At 47.5% G+C, this 19768-nt stretch overlaps 1 protein-coding gene across 1 annotated transcript in view; it reads right to left on the bottom strand.

The window, feature by feature from the left end:
* DRG1 (developmentally regulated GTP binding protein 1) overlaps positions 1-2083 on the bottom strand; it is a 92041-nt gene extending 89958 nt beyond the window's left edge. Inside the window, exon 1 of the mRNA XM_085636227.1 lies at positions 1883-2083. Coding sequence (XP_085492353.1) covers positions 1883-1924 — 42 coding nt within the window. The 5' untranslated portion in view covers positions 1925-2083. The remainder of the gene's footprint in view (positions 1-1882) is intronic.
* Between the last annotated feature and the right edge of the window lie 17685 nt (positions 2084-19768).

The following is a 19768-nucleotide window of genomic DNA, read 5'->3' on the forward strand; positions in this document are numbered from 1 at the left end:
ACCTCTCTCTCTCTCTCTCTCTCTCTCTCTATACACACCTCTCTCTCGCTCTCTATACACACCTCTCTCTCGCTCTCTATACACACCTCTCTCGCTCTCTATACACACCTCTCTCTCGCTCTCTATACACACCTCTCTCTCGCTCTCTATACACACACCTCTCTCTCGCTCTCTATACACACACCTCTCTCTCGCTCTCTATACACACCTCTCTCTCGCTCTCTATACACACACCGCTCTCTATACACACACCTCTCTCTCTCTATATACACACACCTCTCTCTCTATATATATATATATATATACACACCTCTCTCTATATACACACCTCTCTCTATATATATATATATATATATATATATACACACACACCTCTCTCTATATATATATATATATATATATACACACACACACCTCTCTCTCTATACACACCTCTCTCTCTCTATACACACCTCTCTCTCTCTATACACACCTCTCTCTCTCTATCTCTAAGTGGCAGCCGGAGCCCGATAGCACTGCTTGGCCTTTTAAAAAAAAAAAAAAAAAAGCATTGGCATAGCCAATAGGTCTCGCCTTTGGGGCCTTATAAGTGTTTAACCATGCAACAGTTAATGTTGTTGCACCAAGAATATTGTGCTGCATAACTAAATACTTAGGTCCCAAAAGCGAGACCTATTGGCTATGCCAATGCTCGTTTCCTATAACATCTGTATTAAAGCATCAATACCCCAAGTATCATGCCCCTGAAGTCTGTAGTCCAGAATTTTTAATTTCCATTGAGCGGTTCACCCATTCACTGTTTTGCACAATGTGTACGCATATATTGGGGAGAAAGGGCACACTCCTTTACTCGTTCACCTCAAAGTATTGCTCATCTAAGTGGCTTCTCGCCCCCCTCAAGTTGTAAAATGTTTTGTTCCAAGGTGAAATGTCACTCCACCCCCACCACCCACAGCAAACTTGCCAGTGTGGCCTACCTGAAGGCTACATGCTAAAATATGTTCTAGGAGCACCCCATGACCCAGTCTTTAACTCTGGCATCTCTCATTTAGTCCAATACTGCCAGTCTCCTTCCTGTTTAGTTTGCCTCACTGTGGGCCTCTTCTCTTTCTTGAGGCAATTCCCGAATATCTTGTCTACACCTCCTTAATGAACACTATATTTACACCTCTGGCTCTCAAGGGCCCTTGCCAATGGAAGGGTCCACCTTCATGGAGGCCTCAATTATCTCACTGGTTCCAACAATGGAACACGGCACGGTTCACCGAGGCATCCTTCTTGGCATATAAACACAGACCTTCGGGGAACCGTCACTTCAACGACTCTACCACTGGGGGCTGGTCCTCCCTCACTGAAAGATGCTCTCCATCTCCTGAGTCCAGACACCTCACTCCATATCGTAAGTGACCTTTTTTGGTACCCCCGTCCATCACTTGAGACCTATCTTTCCCCAAACTCAGGGATTGTCCAGGTATCCCTCTCAGGAACTCTGAAATAACTCTCTCTCCCTTCACCTTCCAGGTCTAGATCTCGTTCAGTGAACCCACGCCCTGGCAGAGTTATTGAACTCTAACCTAGCAAAAGGGAAAGCGACATGCAAAAGTTCAAGTTCCCAACCGTGAGCAGTTCCATACATTTCTTTGCATACTCATTGTCAGTTACTTGACTTTTGCTGTTCAAATTTACTTTCATGCCTCCCTAAATGTAGCCACTGACAACGAATACCTTGTCGCCGTCTTCTATACCCCCAACTTGGCTGAGGTGCTGTTCCAGTTCACAAGCATGTCTCCCTTGCCTGTCTCCCTCCCGGACTCGTCATTGCATTTCAGTCCCCTCCCGAGCCGCTAACTATGCCTGTTCTCCTTCCCCGCCCCACAGGTACCTCGGCCTCTATCTCCGCTATCTTCGCCAGGGTCCCGCTCATGGTGCCGGTTCAGGGAGGCCCGAGGCAGTCCGAAAGAACGAGACCAGAAGCCGGTGAGCGGCCGAAAAAAGACTGAAACACGCAGGCGCGAGCGCGAATCCTGGCAGAACTAAGCTAATTAGGCATGTTTTGCATGCGTGCTTCCGTCACGCGCAGCACAGTGGAAATTGATCCCGCCTCTCACCGAGCGCCAATAGAAACAATCTACGTAAAAACCCACACATATGCCTAAAGAAGAGCTAGAAAGCTAACTTGTCTCCTGGGATGTGCAAATGGCTGGCGTAATTCCATCAATTAAAAAACTGAATTACAGGGAGAGGATGTGGTCCGTCCGCTTAAACTGCCGACTTTGGTGCTGGAAACCAGAGTTCGAGCCTCGAGGTCGTGTCCACATCCTGTGATTCTGGGCAAATCACTTAATCTCCCCATACCTGAATGTGTAATGTAAGTGCTCATGTAATGCGCTCCAATACCTTCGGGTCGAGTTCGCGCTACATAAATATGCAACAAAATAGAGAAACCCGACTGGTATAAAATGCATACATGCCAACATTCTAGAAGAAGAAAGTGGGATTTAAAAAAAAAAATAATCGACAGAATGTATTTATCTATTGACTTCTATTGAGGCCTGAATCAAAAACAAGCATTGAAAATGCAACAGGTCTCGCCTTTGGTTAAGTTAAAGTCATTTGCTTTGCTAATGGTATTATGTATAGAAAAGCAAATGGCGTTAACTTAATAGAAGGCGAGACCTATTGCATTTTTAATGCTTGTTTAAATTTCTACACCACTGTTGGACTTGGAAACGTGCACGTGCATGCATTTTGTGTAATCGAAATCTTTTGTGCAATACCGAACACTTCCCTTGGCAAGTTCACGAGTTAATTTACATTTGTGAGCACCTCATCATGAACGTTTGTGGCAGGGATGAATGACTGCATTATTGTTGCCAAGGAATAGATGTGAATTCTATGAAATAATCTCTGGTTCCTCGGGCATTCACAGTTTCAGTTATTGTCACAAGCTGCCTGCTGTATTGACATTTGAGCACCACCTCCTTAACCTGCAAGGCCTGAGAGACTGTGACACTCACTTCTATTGATATCATTTCAGTGGAACAGCTGGCACCTCTGGAAAAGGCGCGTAACAGCCAATATATCAGCAGTGAGACGTCATTGACTTGCTGGTTCAAGCTAGCCCCGGCTCCCTGACTGATGTGTTCTCCTCGGGTGATTTCAAACATGACTGGGAGGAGTGCCTGTGGCGCGTTTCTGAGAAAAAGACTGCAGCATCTGAGGGGTACTGAACATGTTCCGAGGGGGTGAAATTGTGACAGTAGGAAGGAAGAAGAAAGACTGTACTGAGAGTCTCTTTTCTTTAGAAAGGCGAATGGCCAGGACACTGGCAAGGCTCCAAGCAACAGGTGACATGGGGGGGGAATGAATTTCCACCTCTTAGCCACTAGCAAGTTGGTCCTCCTCCATTGTATAAGGAGCGACCAAGAAATACATCAAACTCTTGCCAGGAGGAGTCTCCTGAGTCTGAAACTTTACTGGAGGCAAAGGGATACTTGTCTCAGTTTGCCAAAGATACATAGTGGAGACTGGTTTAACTAATGGTTGCAAGTGATGGGCATCAGAACTCATTTTTGGGGAGCAGGATTTATTTTTCACCATCAGACTTTGATACAAAGCAAGTGAAGAAAGAGAGAAAAAAGGGAGACAAAAGGAGGAACAAATAGATAGTAAATCAATGACAAGGTTGGAAAGAAGGGATGAAAAAGAACCTGCACGTGCGAGATAAATAGAAAGGGAAGGCAGGGTGGTGGATGCAAGAGGCACGAGGGGAATATTTGTTCTACTTACACAGAATCCCAACGATAGCCAGAAGTGGATAAAATATCTTCTGCAGATACACCATCCAGTAAGTGTCAGCCATTGCTATCCTCTTTTCAAAGATTAGCACCAACAGCCGCCTCTTGTGCTCTATCAATAGTTCAAATCTTGGGTGCCTCCGGCGTCACTGGACAGGGCCTTGTCATGGCGGCCCATTCCCTACGGCCCCTGCCGGCGCTGCCTGCCACAGAGCGTGAGCTGCCAAGTGAAACAGGGAAAGAAGGGAACCTCGCAGGGCACTCAAGCGCGGGAGGTGGGCAGAGCCGAGCTCTTTAGGTCTCTTTGCCCAATCTACGTCAGTTGACAAACCCTGAGTGGCACTGTTATTTTCCTTGAGAGTGCAATATGTCACATTATCTCCATCATGAATCTGCCGGCCCATATGTAATTTGACTTTGCACAGATGCATGAATATTGCTTTAACGACATATGCAATATGAAGGCAGTTTATGGTCCACATTTAGTGTTCCTGGATAACATGCTGATTGCAGAGTTAAAGCCCAGCTCGGCTATCGCTGGCAGAATGAAGTGCTCCGTGATAAATAACGCTGCAAGAGGAAGAGCACTGACAGGCACGTATTGTGACCGGCACATACCTAGGGCTCAGATTATTCTGTTCATTACTTCAAACGTTACAGATCTATCTATCGCTGGCAGAATGAAGTGCTCCGTGATAAATAACGCTGCAAGAGGAAGAGCACTGACAGGCACGTATTGTGACCGGCACATACCTAGGGCTCAGATTATTCTGTTCATTACTTCAAACGTTACAGATCTATCAACAATCTAAACTATGAAGGTGATTGGCATGCTTTGGAATCAACATGTGGTGAAGGTTGCCATGGTCTTGTGAAAATCTGGCACATGTCTAGATTCGGAAACATCGCACTGCTGAGGAGCAGATTTGTACCAACGTTTAGACAATCGGAAAAAAGCAACACGTTTCACTATAGTTCCGCCAGCCCAGTCGCAGGCCCCATCCACGTCGCAGGCAGACTTGCCTGACTTCTGGGCGGCCGCGGCTGGGCAGCAGCAGCGGCAATCTCAGGCGGCAAATGAGGGGTAGGCTCCCTCGGTGTAGAAATAAAGTTAGCATGTGGGGTGGGCACCCGCTAGGGCTCACAAAAGTGGGGTGGGCACCCACATTAATTTATAAGGTAAAATGGTACCTGCGGTGCTCGCTTCCTGGATGCAGCTTTATTGTTCCGCGTGTGCGGGAATGGCGATGGCAGAGGGGGTGGAGTCTCGCCACGCCTGGCTGAGCTGATAAGGCACGGTCCGCTTTCACTTTCGTCCTTCACGAAAGCTTTCTTGTCATTATGGGGCCATATGTTTGAAACACATGGCCCCATAAAGATAATAAAAGCTTTTACCACAAACGTAAAGCAACCAAGCTAGTCCAACTGGGACGGCTCTAAAAGAGAAAACTGTACGTCACTAGACGCTCTTTTCCAATGGCTGGCCACCGTTTAGCATAAACGGTGACACCAGCCAATGGAAAAGAGGGGCGGGGCTTAAAGCCCACTAGGGAAATCTACCCTAACTCATTAAATCTCGCCAGCAAGGATGCGCATGTCTGCGCAGTCTACACCAGGCGAGACCTAACAATACCCAGCCCATCCATCCCCCACCCACACTGGCAGCCCAGTCCTGCCAAGACATGCCCCATTCTAGCATTCGCGACAAGAATTTTCAATTTGCACCAAACTTTTACGCCTCAACACTGAAAAGTCAACAGCCCATACATGCCCACATTTTAGGACAGGGACGTGAGAGATTTAAAATAAAAAATCGGGAGAATGAAAATTTCCGATTGACTTCTATTGTAGAAAATGCAATTTCAGGCGGGAGACAGCTAAAATAAAATTCGGTAGTCTCCTGCCTGAATAGGGTCTATTGGCATGTCTGCCAGCCGTCACAGCTTGAGGATCTTCTCTGTTTTTCACTTTTCCTGAGCCCTATCTCAAATATATTCTAGCGATGATTGCTGCTAACTGTACCCTTGCAAAGCTCTCTGATGCCCTCCGTCCGTGTTTCAGCTGCAGAAAATCATGAATTAACAAACACGTCCCGTCCTATGACGTACGTAGAAAGGAATAATTCTATGTCAGGTCCGGAGGTGAGGATTATGCATTACTTTCTTCACTCTTTATTAACCGCACGTTCAAAGATAAAGTAAAAACACAACACTGAAACTACAAGTTCCATGAACACTAGGAGTAACCAAGGCCACCAATAGTCCAATCACATAACAGTCGGATAGTCCATATAATACTGGTGATGTTGTAGTCCTCTTTCTTCACTGCTGCCTCGTCAGTTAAGCCCCTTCATTCCTTCTTCCTGACTTAGGTGGATAGATCTAGGGATTGTTTGACGATTGTGTGCATTTACGATTAACTTTGTAGGTGTGGGACATGATCTGCGAGGGCTCCTTTCACAGCGGCTTCATTCCGCTTCAAAATCCGTGCAGTAGGCTTTTGCCCAAACACGTCTTCTTTCTTGAACCCGCGTGGGTGCCCTAGGTGGCATACTATCGCGCTTCCAGTGCATTACCATCGCACCACAGAGCAGCTAGGAGCGCTCCGGAGGTCGCGTTGCGCTTGGGGGAATTGAGCGCCCTCCCGCTCATGCTTGCTTCCTTCCCAACCCTCGCCTGACACCGCACTGTGGTACAAATGAAAGGCTTAGCTAAAATAGAAAAACATTTTTTTTCACTTGCCTTGTTTCCTTCCTCTTAACAGGTTATTTTTAGTGCTGTTTATGACTGTCTGGTCAAGAAGTTTAAAGAGCACCAGCGAGGGGGATGCCCTCATTAAATCTCAGGGCATAATTTTTCGTGCTCTTACCCTCCATAAACTATGCAGTCCCAGTATTGCCCAAGGGTGTACCTAGGGACCCTAGGGATATTCAGATGGTTTCCACCACCACCTGGGCCTGAGATAAGCTGAGACGACTCACAGGCTCCCCTACACTATACTCCTCAGCTCTGCCTGTCCCTAATGCTCGCTGGCTGCCCTTCACCGGTGAGAAGCTGGTGCAGCGCGCGCTGGCAAATTTGACATCTCCAAACTGAGTGATCTGTACCCTAATAGGCACATCTTCTCGGTTGCAGAGTGTGAGAGGGTAGTCCGAAACACGGACAGAGTCTCACCCTATTCCGATCGTGCTGACCCGGGTACGGTCGTGAGACGGGAAGGGTTAACTGCAGTACCCCCCTCATCCCTACAGGAAGAAGGAACTGGCTGGGGAAAGGCCAGCGAATGGGCAGCGAGTGACGGACAGGAAGAGGCAGGGCAACCGGCCTTAAGGAGGACGACGTGGGAGGAGGAGGTGTTGTGGAGGCGGAACCCGGAAGACACGGAGCCAAGCAGGGAAGCGACGGATCAACGCATGGAGGAGGAACCGTCAGAGGACTGGAAGATCGAGGAAACAGCAACGGGAGAGGAAGACATCGGGGAGGACGCGGAGAACTGGTCCGAAGATTGGTGGACGCCCCCGGAGGACGCTGAGAAGCCGACGCAACTCAGGAGAGTTACGGCAAATGCGGTGAGTGACAAAGAAGGGAATGGAGAAGTCGCGGGTGAGGGAGAAGGGGGGCTCCAAGGGGCAGCGCACCTAACTTGAGCCTAGAGTGGAACCCCTTACCGTCCACAAAGCACCTACTCGTGAACATGGTTATTTTGTGTGTATACGTTCCGGTATTTGAAGGGTGCTAACCACGCGTTGTTGTTCCAGTAATGTTAGTAGGGCTAATATCACATCCTTTGTTAAAGTCCCTTCAGCCCCGCACCTCTTGAATGGTTGTTTGTTTTCGCTTTCTTTCCCCTGGCATTCCGTTTTGACGGCTGGGTTGAAAAGGGGAGAAGATATCCCTTAACCTAGACCCATTCCAGGCTGAGAATAGAAAGCCCGGAGTATCCTGAAATAGACTCACAGAGGTGGTCTAGTATCAGAGGTTATAATATTTTTTTCTCTTTTTTTTAAACCTACACTTTGGGTGTGGTGACGGTAGACCATATGAGAGATAGGCCAGTCCACTTACCACGCTTTTCTTCTTTTGGACAGACTCTGGGGAGACGTCATCCAGGTCTTGGCCTACGAAGATCTCTAGGAGAAGAAGTGACACAAGAAGAGCCATGCAGAAACCATCAACAGGAACATCTACACAATCTCGAGCTTAAAGACCACCATTGCTTCTTGGCTTATTCAATAAAAATCTCAAAATTCAACCACCAATCAGGCCTCCTAGATTTTGTTTCCGCCCATCCCTCCGACACAGAGGATGCCCGCTTTCGCGATGCCACTTTTATGGACCGATTCGTGCTGGGTCGGATTCATTCGGCCCTCCGTGCCACACTACCTAGTTTCCCCATTGAACCTGACTTGTTCGCTCCACTATCGCTCGTCATCGACAATGAAAACGGGGTTCATCTTACATCTAAGCTATATAGGGCATGCTCTGGGTGGGTCTCAGTTAATGACGACAAGATTCGAAAGCACTGGGAAGATGATTTAGGTCACCCCATCACAGATGACCAGTGGGCCAAAAGCTGCGCAGTCACAAAGGAAGTCTCACTCAACAGCAGGCACAAACTACTACACTTTAAGTTTTTACGCAGAACATACATCACCCCTGATCGAGCCCATAGACTGGATCCATCCAGACCCCACACCTGTCGCAAATGCAACGCCCCACATGCTGACTTTGCACACCTTACATGGAACTGCCTGAAACTACAGTCCTATTGGGAGACGGTGCACCTTACACTTGGCTCCATGATCAAACTGTCCCTCATTCCCACCCCCTAAGTGGCATTACTAGGATATGTGTTAAATTTCCCAAAGGGGTCAGGAGGTTTGAGTCACTCAGTCTGCTGTTGGCCAAAAGAGAAATAGCTATCCACTGGGGTCGTAGGACAGCTCCCATTCTGCACGTTTATTTGAATAGTTTTGCCCACTGTAACGTTAACAGTGAAACGTACTCCAGCACACTGCCTAGCTCTTCCCGTCCTTAGGACATCTGGGGTCCATACAGGTCCTATGTGGACAGTACCCGACGAGCTTCAGACTCACAAATGGAACGGGGCATTGTTCCCACGGGGTGGGATGACCTGCTTCGACACTTTCAGATGCTTACTTTTCCCTATTTTGCTGTGCCCTTAATTGTGTTTGACTTTGTATTCCTGGATCTAACCTATGGTGGGGGGTCCGGGGCAGAACTAATGACCCGATGCCGAGAGACGGTGGCTCTCTCACCGGTGGGAGGGCTGGCCTCTGGGACTGTACTTCAAGGTTATTGCAGATTTGCTTTCTCCAGTCAATAGATGCTGTGTTGATTATTGTGCTGATATTTATGCTCCAATGTATCGCGCCCAATGTTATGATGATGACTGTGAACAACCATGTCGGTATTGTTAAGATGTACTAAATGGTAAAAAAAGTTTAAAAAAAAAATAACTATGCAGTCCCAGCGAGACCACGATTACGCACCCTCACTTTCCTCTGAGAAGGAATGGCCCCTCCAACAGCACCTTCTTGCAGGGTTGGACAAGCTCCTCTCCAGTGCCATTTCCCATGCGCTAGACCCCCTTCAGGAGAGCGTTGATAAACTCTCCGCCCAGGTCTTCAAGGGCATGGGGATACTGGGAGACGGGGGGGCTGGGCCTGGTGGGGTGACCCCGGTTCCCCTATTTAAAGCTGCCAAGCATGATGCGGGGTGCCTTGAGGGCTTTAGCCGACTGACTGAAGTCTTTTATAAGAGTGTGCAAATGCTCAAGGAAGCACCCTACCGGGAGGAGGACATATGCGAAGTATCCAGCGATGATGTCGCAACAGACTTCGACCCCGAAGAGGGGTTCACCGGCATGGGGGAGGGTGATATTGAGGACAAACAGGGTTCCTCTGATGAGACCCAGGACTCGGGCAGGTTTTGGCGCCCGCACTCATCCAACTCTGACCCGTGTGAGGGGGACGGTGCCCCTCCAGACATATTCGATCCTGAGGGTATTTATAGATCGCGTTCTGTGGAGTGGGTGACTGACAGGAAGGTGGCTGAGTAAGTGGGTAACAAGATTAGACAGCCACTAAGCAAGGAAGTGAGGGCCCGCCTCAGTGCGGAATCCCACGACCATCATTGGCCGACAAGGTCCCAGCAACCCCTGAGATTGAGCTCAAGATGTGCACCTTCTTCAGCAAAAATTTTGAGGGATCCCAAGAGGGGATTGACAGATCTTGGAGAGCTTGCATGGACAAGCTTCTGGATGTGGTGTGGCCTTTGACAAAGATCATAGAGCTAGCAGAATGGGCAAAACAGTCAGGGCAACCTATAACCATGGACGATGTGGCAGGGTGGGCGCAGAGGGTGGTCTGCCTCCTTGGCAATGCCAACTGCACCCTCTCCGCAGAACGTCGTTGTTCCCTAATACTGAAAATAGACCCTAAGTAGGGGGAACTCTCGTGCTCAGAGGCAAGTCCCGTAGCCCATGGCTCACTCTTCGGCGACCCCTTTGTTAAGGAGCTAGGGAAGTTTGTGTCAACGTTTTCTGCACTTGACAAGGCCCAGGCGTCGATGAAGAAGATCTTCCCTGGGTAGGTTTTTGGCGGGGCCGGAAGAGGCAAGGGGCTGCTCTTCCAGCCGCCAATCCTATCAAGGCCCTAACAGAGCCCAGGCCAGATGGAACAACGGCTGGCAGGGCGGCCGGCCAGCAGGGAACCTTCTACCCCTCCTGCGGCAAAATAGTAAGAAACAACCACGGAGGGGCCTACAACAACACTAGTGGATACAATGATAAGCATCAGTCTGTTAGCACCTCTTAGTTTGGGAGGGAGACTAAGAATGTTTTCTCACAAATGGATGGAGATCACGTCAAACCTTTGGGTTCTGGAGACTGTAAGAGGGTACCACATAGAGTTCTACGGAACCCCGGTCCAAGCAGTAAAACCCCGTCCCCGTTTTTTTTCCTCTCAGGATGAATCCTTCATAGATCTGGAGGTTCAGGACCTTCTGGCAATGGGGGCAATATGTCATTCCGAGCTACACCCCAGAGGCTTCCTAAGCAACCTGTTTTTAGTGGAAAAGAAAAACAAGGGCTTCCGCCACGTCATCAACCTCAGGTCCTTCAACAAGTGGCTGGTATACCGCCACTTCAAGATGGAGGGGATTCATCTCCTCAGAGATCTACTGCTCCTGGATAGCACATCTTGACCTCAAAGATGCCTACCTGTCTGTCCCCATCCTTCCCCACAATGCAGGTTTCTCCAATTCAAGTGGAGGGGGGCAAGTCTTCGAATTCTGGACTCTCCCGTTCGGCCTGTCATCAGCACCCTGGTGCTTTACCAAACTCCTCAAACCAGTGGTGGAGCATCAACGGACCCTGGGCATCAGGCTGATTATTCATTTGGACGACATCCTATTGATGGATCAGTCCCGAGACCGACAGATGACTCACCTAAACACCACCATAACTCTTCTCCAGAGTTTAGGGTTCATTATCAACCAACAGAAGGCGGACCTGGTCCCGCAACAGAGCATGATATTCTTGGGCTTCCATATCGATTCCAGGGCAACAACCCTGAATCTACCGGAGCACAAGATTACCAAGATCAAGAAGGAGCTGAGGAAGTTTCTCAGATGGGACAGAATCTTTTTACGTCAGCTGGCCAGGATTGTTGGTTTGTTATCATCCTCATTACAGGCCATCTTCCCGTGGCTGCTACACTACAGAGCCCTGCAGAGGCTCAAGGCATCCCATCTCCAGAGGGGGCTCACTTACTCCGAATTAGTGTCGCTGACGCAGGAAGCTAGGATGGAGCTCCAGTGGTGGATCGAACACATGGAAGCATGGAATGGTCGGGCAATCATTGGCTCACAACCGGACCTGGTGATAGAATCGGATGCCAGTCGCCTCAGTTGGGGTGCCAGATGCGGATCGATCTCCATGGGAAGCAGATGGACAGAGGAGGAACTAGCTCTCCACATCAACGATCTAGAGCTTCCAGCGGGCTCTTTCGCTATTCGATCCCTTACGAGTGATAGAGTATCGTGCTGTGTGCTTCTACGGATGGACAACATGACAGCTGTGCAGTATATCAACTGTCTGCGTGGTACCCAATCCAGAGCCCTAGCGGAGCTTGCTAAGGACTTCTGGCACTACTGCCTCCAACGTCAGATTTCTGTGATGGCGGAATATCTCCCAGGGGTGCAGAACTCCGTAGCGGACTGGAACTCCAGACACTTCAGAGATGCCAGCGACTGGAGGATCGACACAAAAATATTTCGGGCACTGATGGCACTTCGGGGACCATGCCAAGTGGACCTGTTTGCCTCCAGATGGAACGCTCAACTGTCCTGATACTTCAGCTGGAGACCAGACCCAGGGGCGGAGGCGGTAGATGCCTTACTTCAAGATTCGTCAGTGGAACCGGCCTATGCCTTCCATCTTTTTCTCTTCATCCAGTGGGTGGCAGCGCAAGCCCGGCACCAGAGAGCCTTGCTAATCCTGGTCACTCCGATCTGGCAATCGCAAGCGTGGTTACCCTCTCTCCTTGAACTGGCGTGGGCTGCCCGGTACGACTTCCATAATATAAAGAGATTCTGTTGGACCCTCTGGGCCAGCTCCACCCATTGGTTCTCTAGGGCCGTCTCCAGCTCTTGGCATGGAGGATTTCAGGCAACGCTGGCAAGACATCAGACTTTCGCAGGGGGCTGAATTCCTTATCCAACAGGCTTGGGCCCCGGGAACCACCAAGTGGTATAGATCGGCTGGGAGGAGATGGGTTTGTTGGTGTGTGGAGGGACACTTGGATCCCGTGGGCACCAGACATAGTGAATTTCTTGGTGGGACTTTTCCAGGAAAAATTGACTTATTGTACCATCAATTCCTTCAGAACGGCTATTTCAGCTGGTCATACACATGTGAATAATGTTCCAGTGGGGGAACACCCCTGGGTAAATAAGCTCCTCAAAGGCATCAGGATTTCCCGTCCCCCAGAACCTCGCTATGCGGGTCTTTGGGACTCCAACCTAGTCCTTCGCCTGTTGTCATCTTGGCAGGACAATCAATATCTGTCAAGGAAGGAAATATCTGTAAAGTTGGCAATGTTGCTCTGCCTCATCTCGTGCAAGAGATCTTCAGATGTGAGAGCATTAGCTCTATCTGCTAGAATCTTTACCCCGAAAGGGGTTACATTCAACATCTCAAAGAGGACAAAGAGGACAAAGAGGAGTACCAGGCCGATATCCTATCCAGCTTTTCCTGAGTATCCTAAGTTGTGTGTGGTCAGATGCCTGAAGGCCTAAATGACATGACACTGGAGGTACAACCTCCAGGGGAACGACAACTGCGGATTGCCAATAAAAAAAACTTCAAGGCTGTCATCCTCGACCATTGTCAGGTGGGTGAGATGGATCATGGCTGAGGCCGGCATCAATACTAGTGAGTTTGGGGCACACTCCACTAGAGGGGCTATGTCCAGGTAGGGGGCAGATTGGAAGATATCATGAATATGGTGGATTGGTCCTCTGATTCCACTTTTCTAAAACGTTTTACTTTAAACCAATCCATGACGCAGCCGCTCTGGTGGTAAGTAAGCTTTAAAAGTGCATAATCCTCGCCTCCGGTCCTGACATAGAATGAAAAATTTCCTAGTTAACATGGAGGAAAGTTTCAATTCTATTAAGGACGCGGAGGAGACGATTATACCCCCACACCCCTCCCGGCATGCTCTCTCTATGCCTCCCTCCCTATGGGGACTTACGCAATGACCTACATGGATTCTACAGATTAGAGAAAGGGATCGTGTGATTATCAGGGAAGTACTGGAACTTTATGTAACTACTATGGATTATTGGTATGCCCGTGGCTTAATATTGACAATGTTCAGACGCCAACCAGTTTTTATATTGTACGTCAATGTCTAATGTGAGATAATGGAACTCCTTGGACTCATTTGATAATCATTATCATGTCCAGTGATATTCTCATGGTATTCGATTTTTGTTCCTGAATGTTGAATACAATGGTAAGAATCAACAAAGAGAGAGACTTTAACCTTTTATCCGTATCTTCATAGGTTCGGAATCTAAAATGGAATAAGGTCCAGCTGGCTTAACTTCCTTCAGTGAAGAAGAGGAAGGACTACAAATGCAAAAACAACAGTTGATGGACAGAATGCAGAACAATGTCATACATTCACCCCAGTACAGAGATCTGGGCCTAAATCCATCGTTTGTTTGCTCACCATGCCATTCCAGTTTGAACCTAGCCATATGCAAATCAGTCTTGACCCTGTGCCTCATGGGAACAGTCCAGCCCGAACTGCCAAGCCAGGTCCTCCCTGGACTGGAACAAAGAATCCAAGGACCGGTTTCACCCCTCTTCAGCCAGGATAGCTTGATTCCAGTGACATGGAGAGCACAGGACTCCTGTCTGAGCATACCCGTCCCACTCGGGGTGACAAATGCAAAAACAACAGTTGATGGACAGAATGCAGAACAATGTCACACATTCACCCCAGTACAGAGATCTGGGCCTAAATCCATCGATTTTTTGCTCACCATGCCATTCCAGTTTGAACCTAGCCATATGCAAATTAGTCTTGACCCTGTGCCTCATGGGAACAGTCCAGCCTGAACTGCCAAGCCAGGTCTTCCCTGGACTGGAACCAAGCATCCTAGGACCGGTTTCGGGGTTTCACCCCTCTTCAGCCAGGAAAGCTTGACTCCAGTGGCATGGAGAGCACAGGACTCATGTCTGAGCATACCCATCCCACTCGGGGTGACAAATGCAAAAACAACAGGTGATGGACAGAATAATAATAATAATAATAATACAGAAGCTTATAGAGCGCGACAGCTACCCCAGACAGGGGCGTCCCGGCGCTAAACCTCAGGCACTGCAGCAATCGAAAAGGGAAGAGAGCCACCTCAAGTGTGTTAATCTGATTTGAACAGCCAGGTCTTCAGGGCCTTCCGGAAGCCAAGTTCTGTGTAGCCTGACGAAGGTAGCCTGGCAAGGAGTTCCACAGTGTGGATGCTCTAACCGTGAAGGTTCTCCCACCCAGGCGAGATTTCCTAAAGTGGAAGGATTGTAGCAGGTTTTGGGAGTTTGAACGCAACGCGCGGGTCTGTTTGTAGGGGCGCAATCTTTCTTTCAGATAGCTCGGGCATTTACCGCTTGGAGCCCTGTAAGCCAAGGTCATGGCCTTAAAAACGATTCTCTTCTCTACTGGAAGCCAGTGGATTTTCAGAAGATGCGGAGAGACATGGTCTCGAAAAGGCAGACGGCAGATGCAGAACAATGTCATACATTCACACCAGTACAGAGATCTGGGCCTAAATCCATCGTTTTTTTGCTCACCATGCCATTCCAGTTTGAACCTAGCCATATGCAAATCAGTCTTGACCCTGTGCCTCATGGGAACAGTCCAGCCTGAACTGCCAAGCCAGGTCTTCCCTGGACTGGAACCAAGCATCCTAGGACCGGTTTCGGGGTTTCACCCCTCTTCAGCCAGGATAGCTTGAGTCCAGTGGCATGGAGAGCATGGGACTCACGTCTGAGCATACCCATCCCTAAAACGGAATAAGGTCCAGCTGGCTTAACTTTCTTCAGTGAAGAAGAGGAAGGACTACGACATCACCAGTATTATATGAGCTATCTGACTGTTATGTGATTGGACTATTGGTGGCCTTGGTTACTCCTAGTGTTCATGGGAGTTGTAGTTTTAGCGTTGTGTTTTTACTTTATCTTTGAACGTGCTGTTAATAAAGAGTGAAGAAAGTAATGCATAATCCTCGCCTCCGCATCCTTAATAGAATTCAAACTTTCCTTCATGTGAACTAGTACATGTTTCATTTTTCTCTTTCTCTACTCTTCAATTTTCAGCAGCCAATCATATGAAACTTTTTCAAAACAATACATTTCCAATGACCACATCATAGTCACATGATCAACCATAGAGTCATAGCCCTGTATACCCTTCTTGCAGTAATACATCTTCCTCTTTCTTTACTCCAGGCCAAGGTAAAACAGTTACACAGTAGGAGACCCTGTAACAACAGGATCATTAACCAACTGAGAACGTCACCATCAGCCCCAACAGGAGCTTAACTTGAAGACCTTGGCTACGTGGGAAATGAATTCCTCCATCGGAAACATAAGGAAACGATCATCTGAAAGCGAACTCCAGAACCAGTAAAGGCAGTTTTCCAAAATTTTGGAATGCTGTCAAAAGACGAATCAAGGAAGTTATTTCTCCCTTATTGTTCCAATAACATGACCTCTTGATCCAGAAAACTAGATTAAACAATGTTATTTTAAGACTGAGTTTGTAGAAAACAAAATGTTCTACTCTGGATTTAATTAAGAAGTAACTTTGGTGTCCTTGCAGTTTAAGCAACCCAGCAAATAATTAACTCCTCCAAGATTTATGACTTCTAAGGGCATATATGTGCGCCACATGTGCACACATTCATATTTCAGGGGTGTAACAGGGTGTCCTTTTGGCAGCCTTGCACCCTTGAAATTGTATTCGCAATATGCGAGTAGCTATTGGGTACTCGCAAATTGCGAATGTCTTCCCATTCATTCCTATGGCCCTCTAGGCCCATAGGAATGAATGGGAAGGTATTCCTTAATTGCAATTTGCAATTAAGGAATATGTAGGAATCGTAATTATTATTGCGAAACCTACACATACATTGCATTTTGCGAGTCCTTAATCGCGATTCGGTAAAAATCACTATTAAGAACTCGCAAACTACAATGATGAAACATCTGCCCCAAAGAACCAACTTTCACTCAACTCAGTGTGCTATAGGACACCAGTGGGTGTTAACTCTCAATCTTGAAAGGGAATGTCTTGGGAGTCTCCAGTAGGCTGGCGGTCATCCCGCGCCTTATGCGTAACGAGACCAGAGAGTCAGATTGTGCACAAGCCCACCTGTTACCTTTAGTCCAGAGGAATGGGTGAAGTAGATTCACTTAGCCCTGTCTGGATTACACAGTTTATATTTAGGCCCTAGCTGCAATCACTCTGAATGACTTGTGAGTCCATAGTGTTTGGTGAGTGTAGTGTTTAGTGGACTTCCTTCAGACAGTTTCTTTACGAACTCCGTGGCCTGGTGCAGGACATTAAAATGTGGTGCTTGCCATCCAGGACTACCTTTAATCGTGCAAGGTACAGCATGGCATACTATATGTTCACACGGAAGATCGTTTTCTTCACTGAAAAGAGAGAGATAGAATTTCCCTCAAACTATATTCTCCCCTTCTTACGTACCAATGTCAACATCTTGTCCCTATCTCTAATACTGGGTAGGTGCACAATTTTGGGCCAAGCAGGAATTCTGGGAGGGTGTTTAGCGGCCAGTGACTGTGAGCTCTCCCCACCTCTAGGAGTCACCAAAAAGCCACTCGGCCGAAGACAGTCAGCATCAATTTTTCAACGTAGTCCTCCATTTTACCCGTGCCGGTGGACTCTAGTACACCAAGAATGCACACCTTGAGTGCACTTCTAGGTCCTCATTTTTGGCTGCAATAACATGCAGAACTTTCTCCATATTGAACAAAGTCTTTGCTGTTGTTTTCTACCTTCAAGATTCTCTGCTTCACTTCTTTCAAACTGGTTTCATGTTTTTATAACTTGCAACATATAGTCAGGACCGGTTTTAGGATTTTTGGGGCACTGGGCTAAGAGGAATATGCAATTTACATAAGTGACACCTTCAGGGGTCTGGAAGCTGCTTTGTACAGACTTTTCCAGGGCCACAGCTCCCTTCTCTGCCACCTACAAGCACCTCTTTCACAGCTCATATCGGGTTGAAGGTGTGAGAATAGCTTGGGGGCTGAGAGTTAAAACTGTGCAGATGGTGAAGTGCTGACAATGGGTGCCCCACAGTGTCTCTCAATGGGCAGCCAGGCAGAAGGCCTTGTTGTGTGTCGATTTAGATACCGTATATAGGTTTCACGATTTATGTCCTTATATAGGCACAATTCGCATTGCCCATATTTAGGCATAGAAATCCCACCCTTATTTAAGCATTATCCATGCTAACCAAATGCAGGCATGGCCACCTACATCCGTTCATCTACGTCACAACGAGTTCTTGGAAAACCAGACTCTTAAGCCTTTAGGACTTCCCCTTGCTTGGATATTGATTTCTCCAAGAACTCATTTATTATGCATGAACATCTATACCTTAGGGGTTCATTCATGACGTTCTTCTGCCCGACTTTTACGTCAATACTGGCATTCCTAAACACCTTCAAGGTATAAATATACCTTCACTTACCATGGCAAACCACGGTTCGGCTGCCTACTTCCACGACGCGGCTCGCCACGGCAAGTTCGGAAGGAAGTCAAGTCCTCGCAGAGAATCCAGCTCCAGTGTTTCTGACTCCCCTTGCGGGGTGTTAGAGATCGAGACTCGGAAAGAGATTCCAACCTCACTCATTCTAAGGTATGGAGTGGACTAGAACCTAGAGCAGACGTCTTCAAACTGTGGGGCGCGCCCCCTGGGGGTCCGTGGCGGCATTCTCAGGGAGGTGCAAATGTCTTAGAAAAGTGTAAATGAAGATGGCCTGGAAGCGCAAGCGTATTCATTTATTTGTCCCGTTTCAAGGCTATCTTCATTTACACGCAGCCAAAGGGCTATAAAAATGCATGGGAACTGATTTTAATTGGTATGGGGCAGAGGTCAGTCGGTGTGTTGCCAGGGTCAATTACAGGCCTACAAAGAACAAAAAAATATTCAGTAGCTGGTTTTTAAATTTTTTTTTTTTCAACTTTACGTTAACTGCATTTAAAATAAGACACACACAAATTAATTAGTGGGAAAGGCACTCGTAAGGGATGAAATCTCAGTTGGTTAATGCAATTGCTGCAGATGTCTGTGTGTGTGAGAGAGTCAGAATTAAATCCTGCTTGGTGCAGTGGGGAATAGTGATTTTGTTTTATAATGCTACAAGGTCCCTGTTTTTGGCAGGAAGCACTGTGAGTGTCATTATTTTAAAAATGTTACTACACACAGCTTAAGACAGGCTGCAGCAATGATTTAGGCTCGAATTTACAAAGACTTTGCGTAAAGTTTGTGTTACTTTTTTTAAACAAACCTAACGCAAAGTGTATTGGTGTTAACAATCCAGTGCAAATCACAATTTGCACTGGATTGTACCCAAATGTAATACAAGGCTGCGCAGCGCCACTGTAGGGACAAGATTTACTAATGCTTTGCAACAGGTTTGTGTTACTTTTGGGATGCAAACCTGATGCAAAGTGTTTGCTTGGGATTTACTATCCAAAGCAAGTCAGGATTTGAATTGGATAGTTTCCCAAAGTAACAGAAAGTCTTACTACATGCAGCCTTAAATTACTTTGCATCAAGGGTTCGTTTCATGGGTAGCACATGGGTGTCTTTGCAAAAGAGACATCACGGCTCATTCCTTGCTAGCATTAGTGCATAGGGAACCCTTGCTGCAGAAGGGACACAGTGTGGGAGCAATTTTTTCGGAAAGGTATAGAGAGCCTGTGTCAAGACTGGAGTGATGGCCAGGCACAGTGGGGAAAGGGGTGAAAGAGGAACATGTGACCGCCTGCTACTAAGGAATGCATATATCATTAGTGAAGCAACTATGAGGAGTAGTGTTTGTTGGTCAATTTCTGTTTCTGTTTCTGTTTCAAGCATTTACTCTTTTATAAGTTTCACATTACTGTTGGTTATGAGCGGCAGAAAAAGTACCCCTGAAATGGTGTCACATGCTCAAACCTCTGTGCTCAGCCCTGCTCCTCCAGCTTTTCCTGTTCTTGCCATAAAGTTTTGGAGGGGGGCCTGAATTCAAAATATTTAGCTTAGGGGGGCTTAGCGCAACAAAGTTTGAAGACCTCTGACCTAGAGGGACTTTTGGCAAATCTTGGCAACTATAGCTAAACTAGACTATAGACAAACAGCACC

The sequence above is a fragment of the Triturus cristatus genome, chromosome 11, assembly GCF_964204655.1.
Source record: "Triturus cristatus chromosome 11, aTriCri1.1, whole genome shotgun sequence".
In the NCBI taxonomy this organism is placed as follows: Eukaryota; Metazoa; Chordata; class Amphibia; order Caudata; family Salamandridae; genus Triturus; species Triturus cristatus.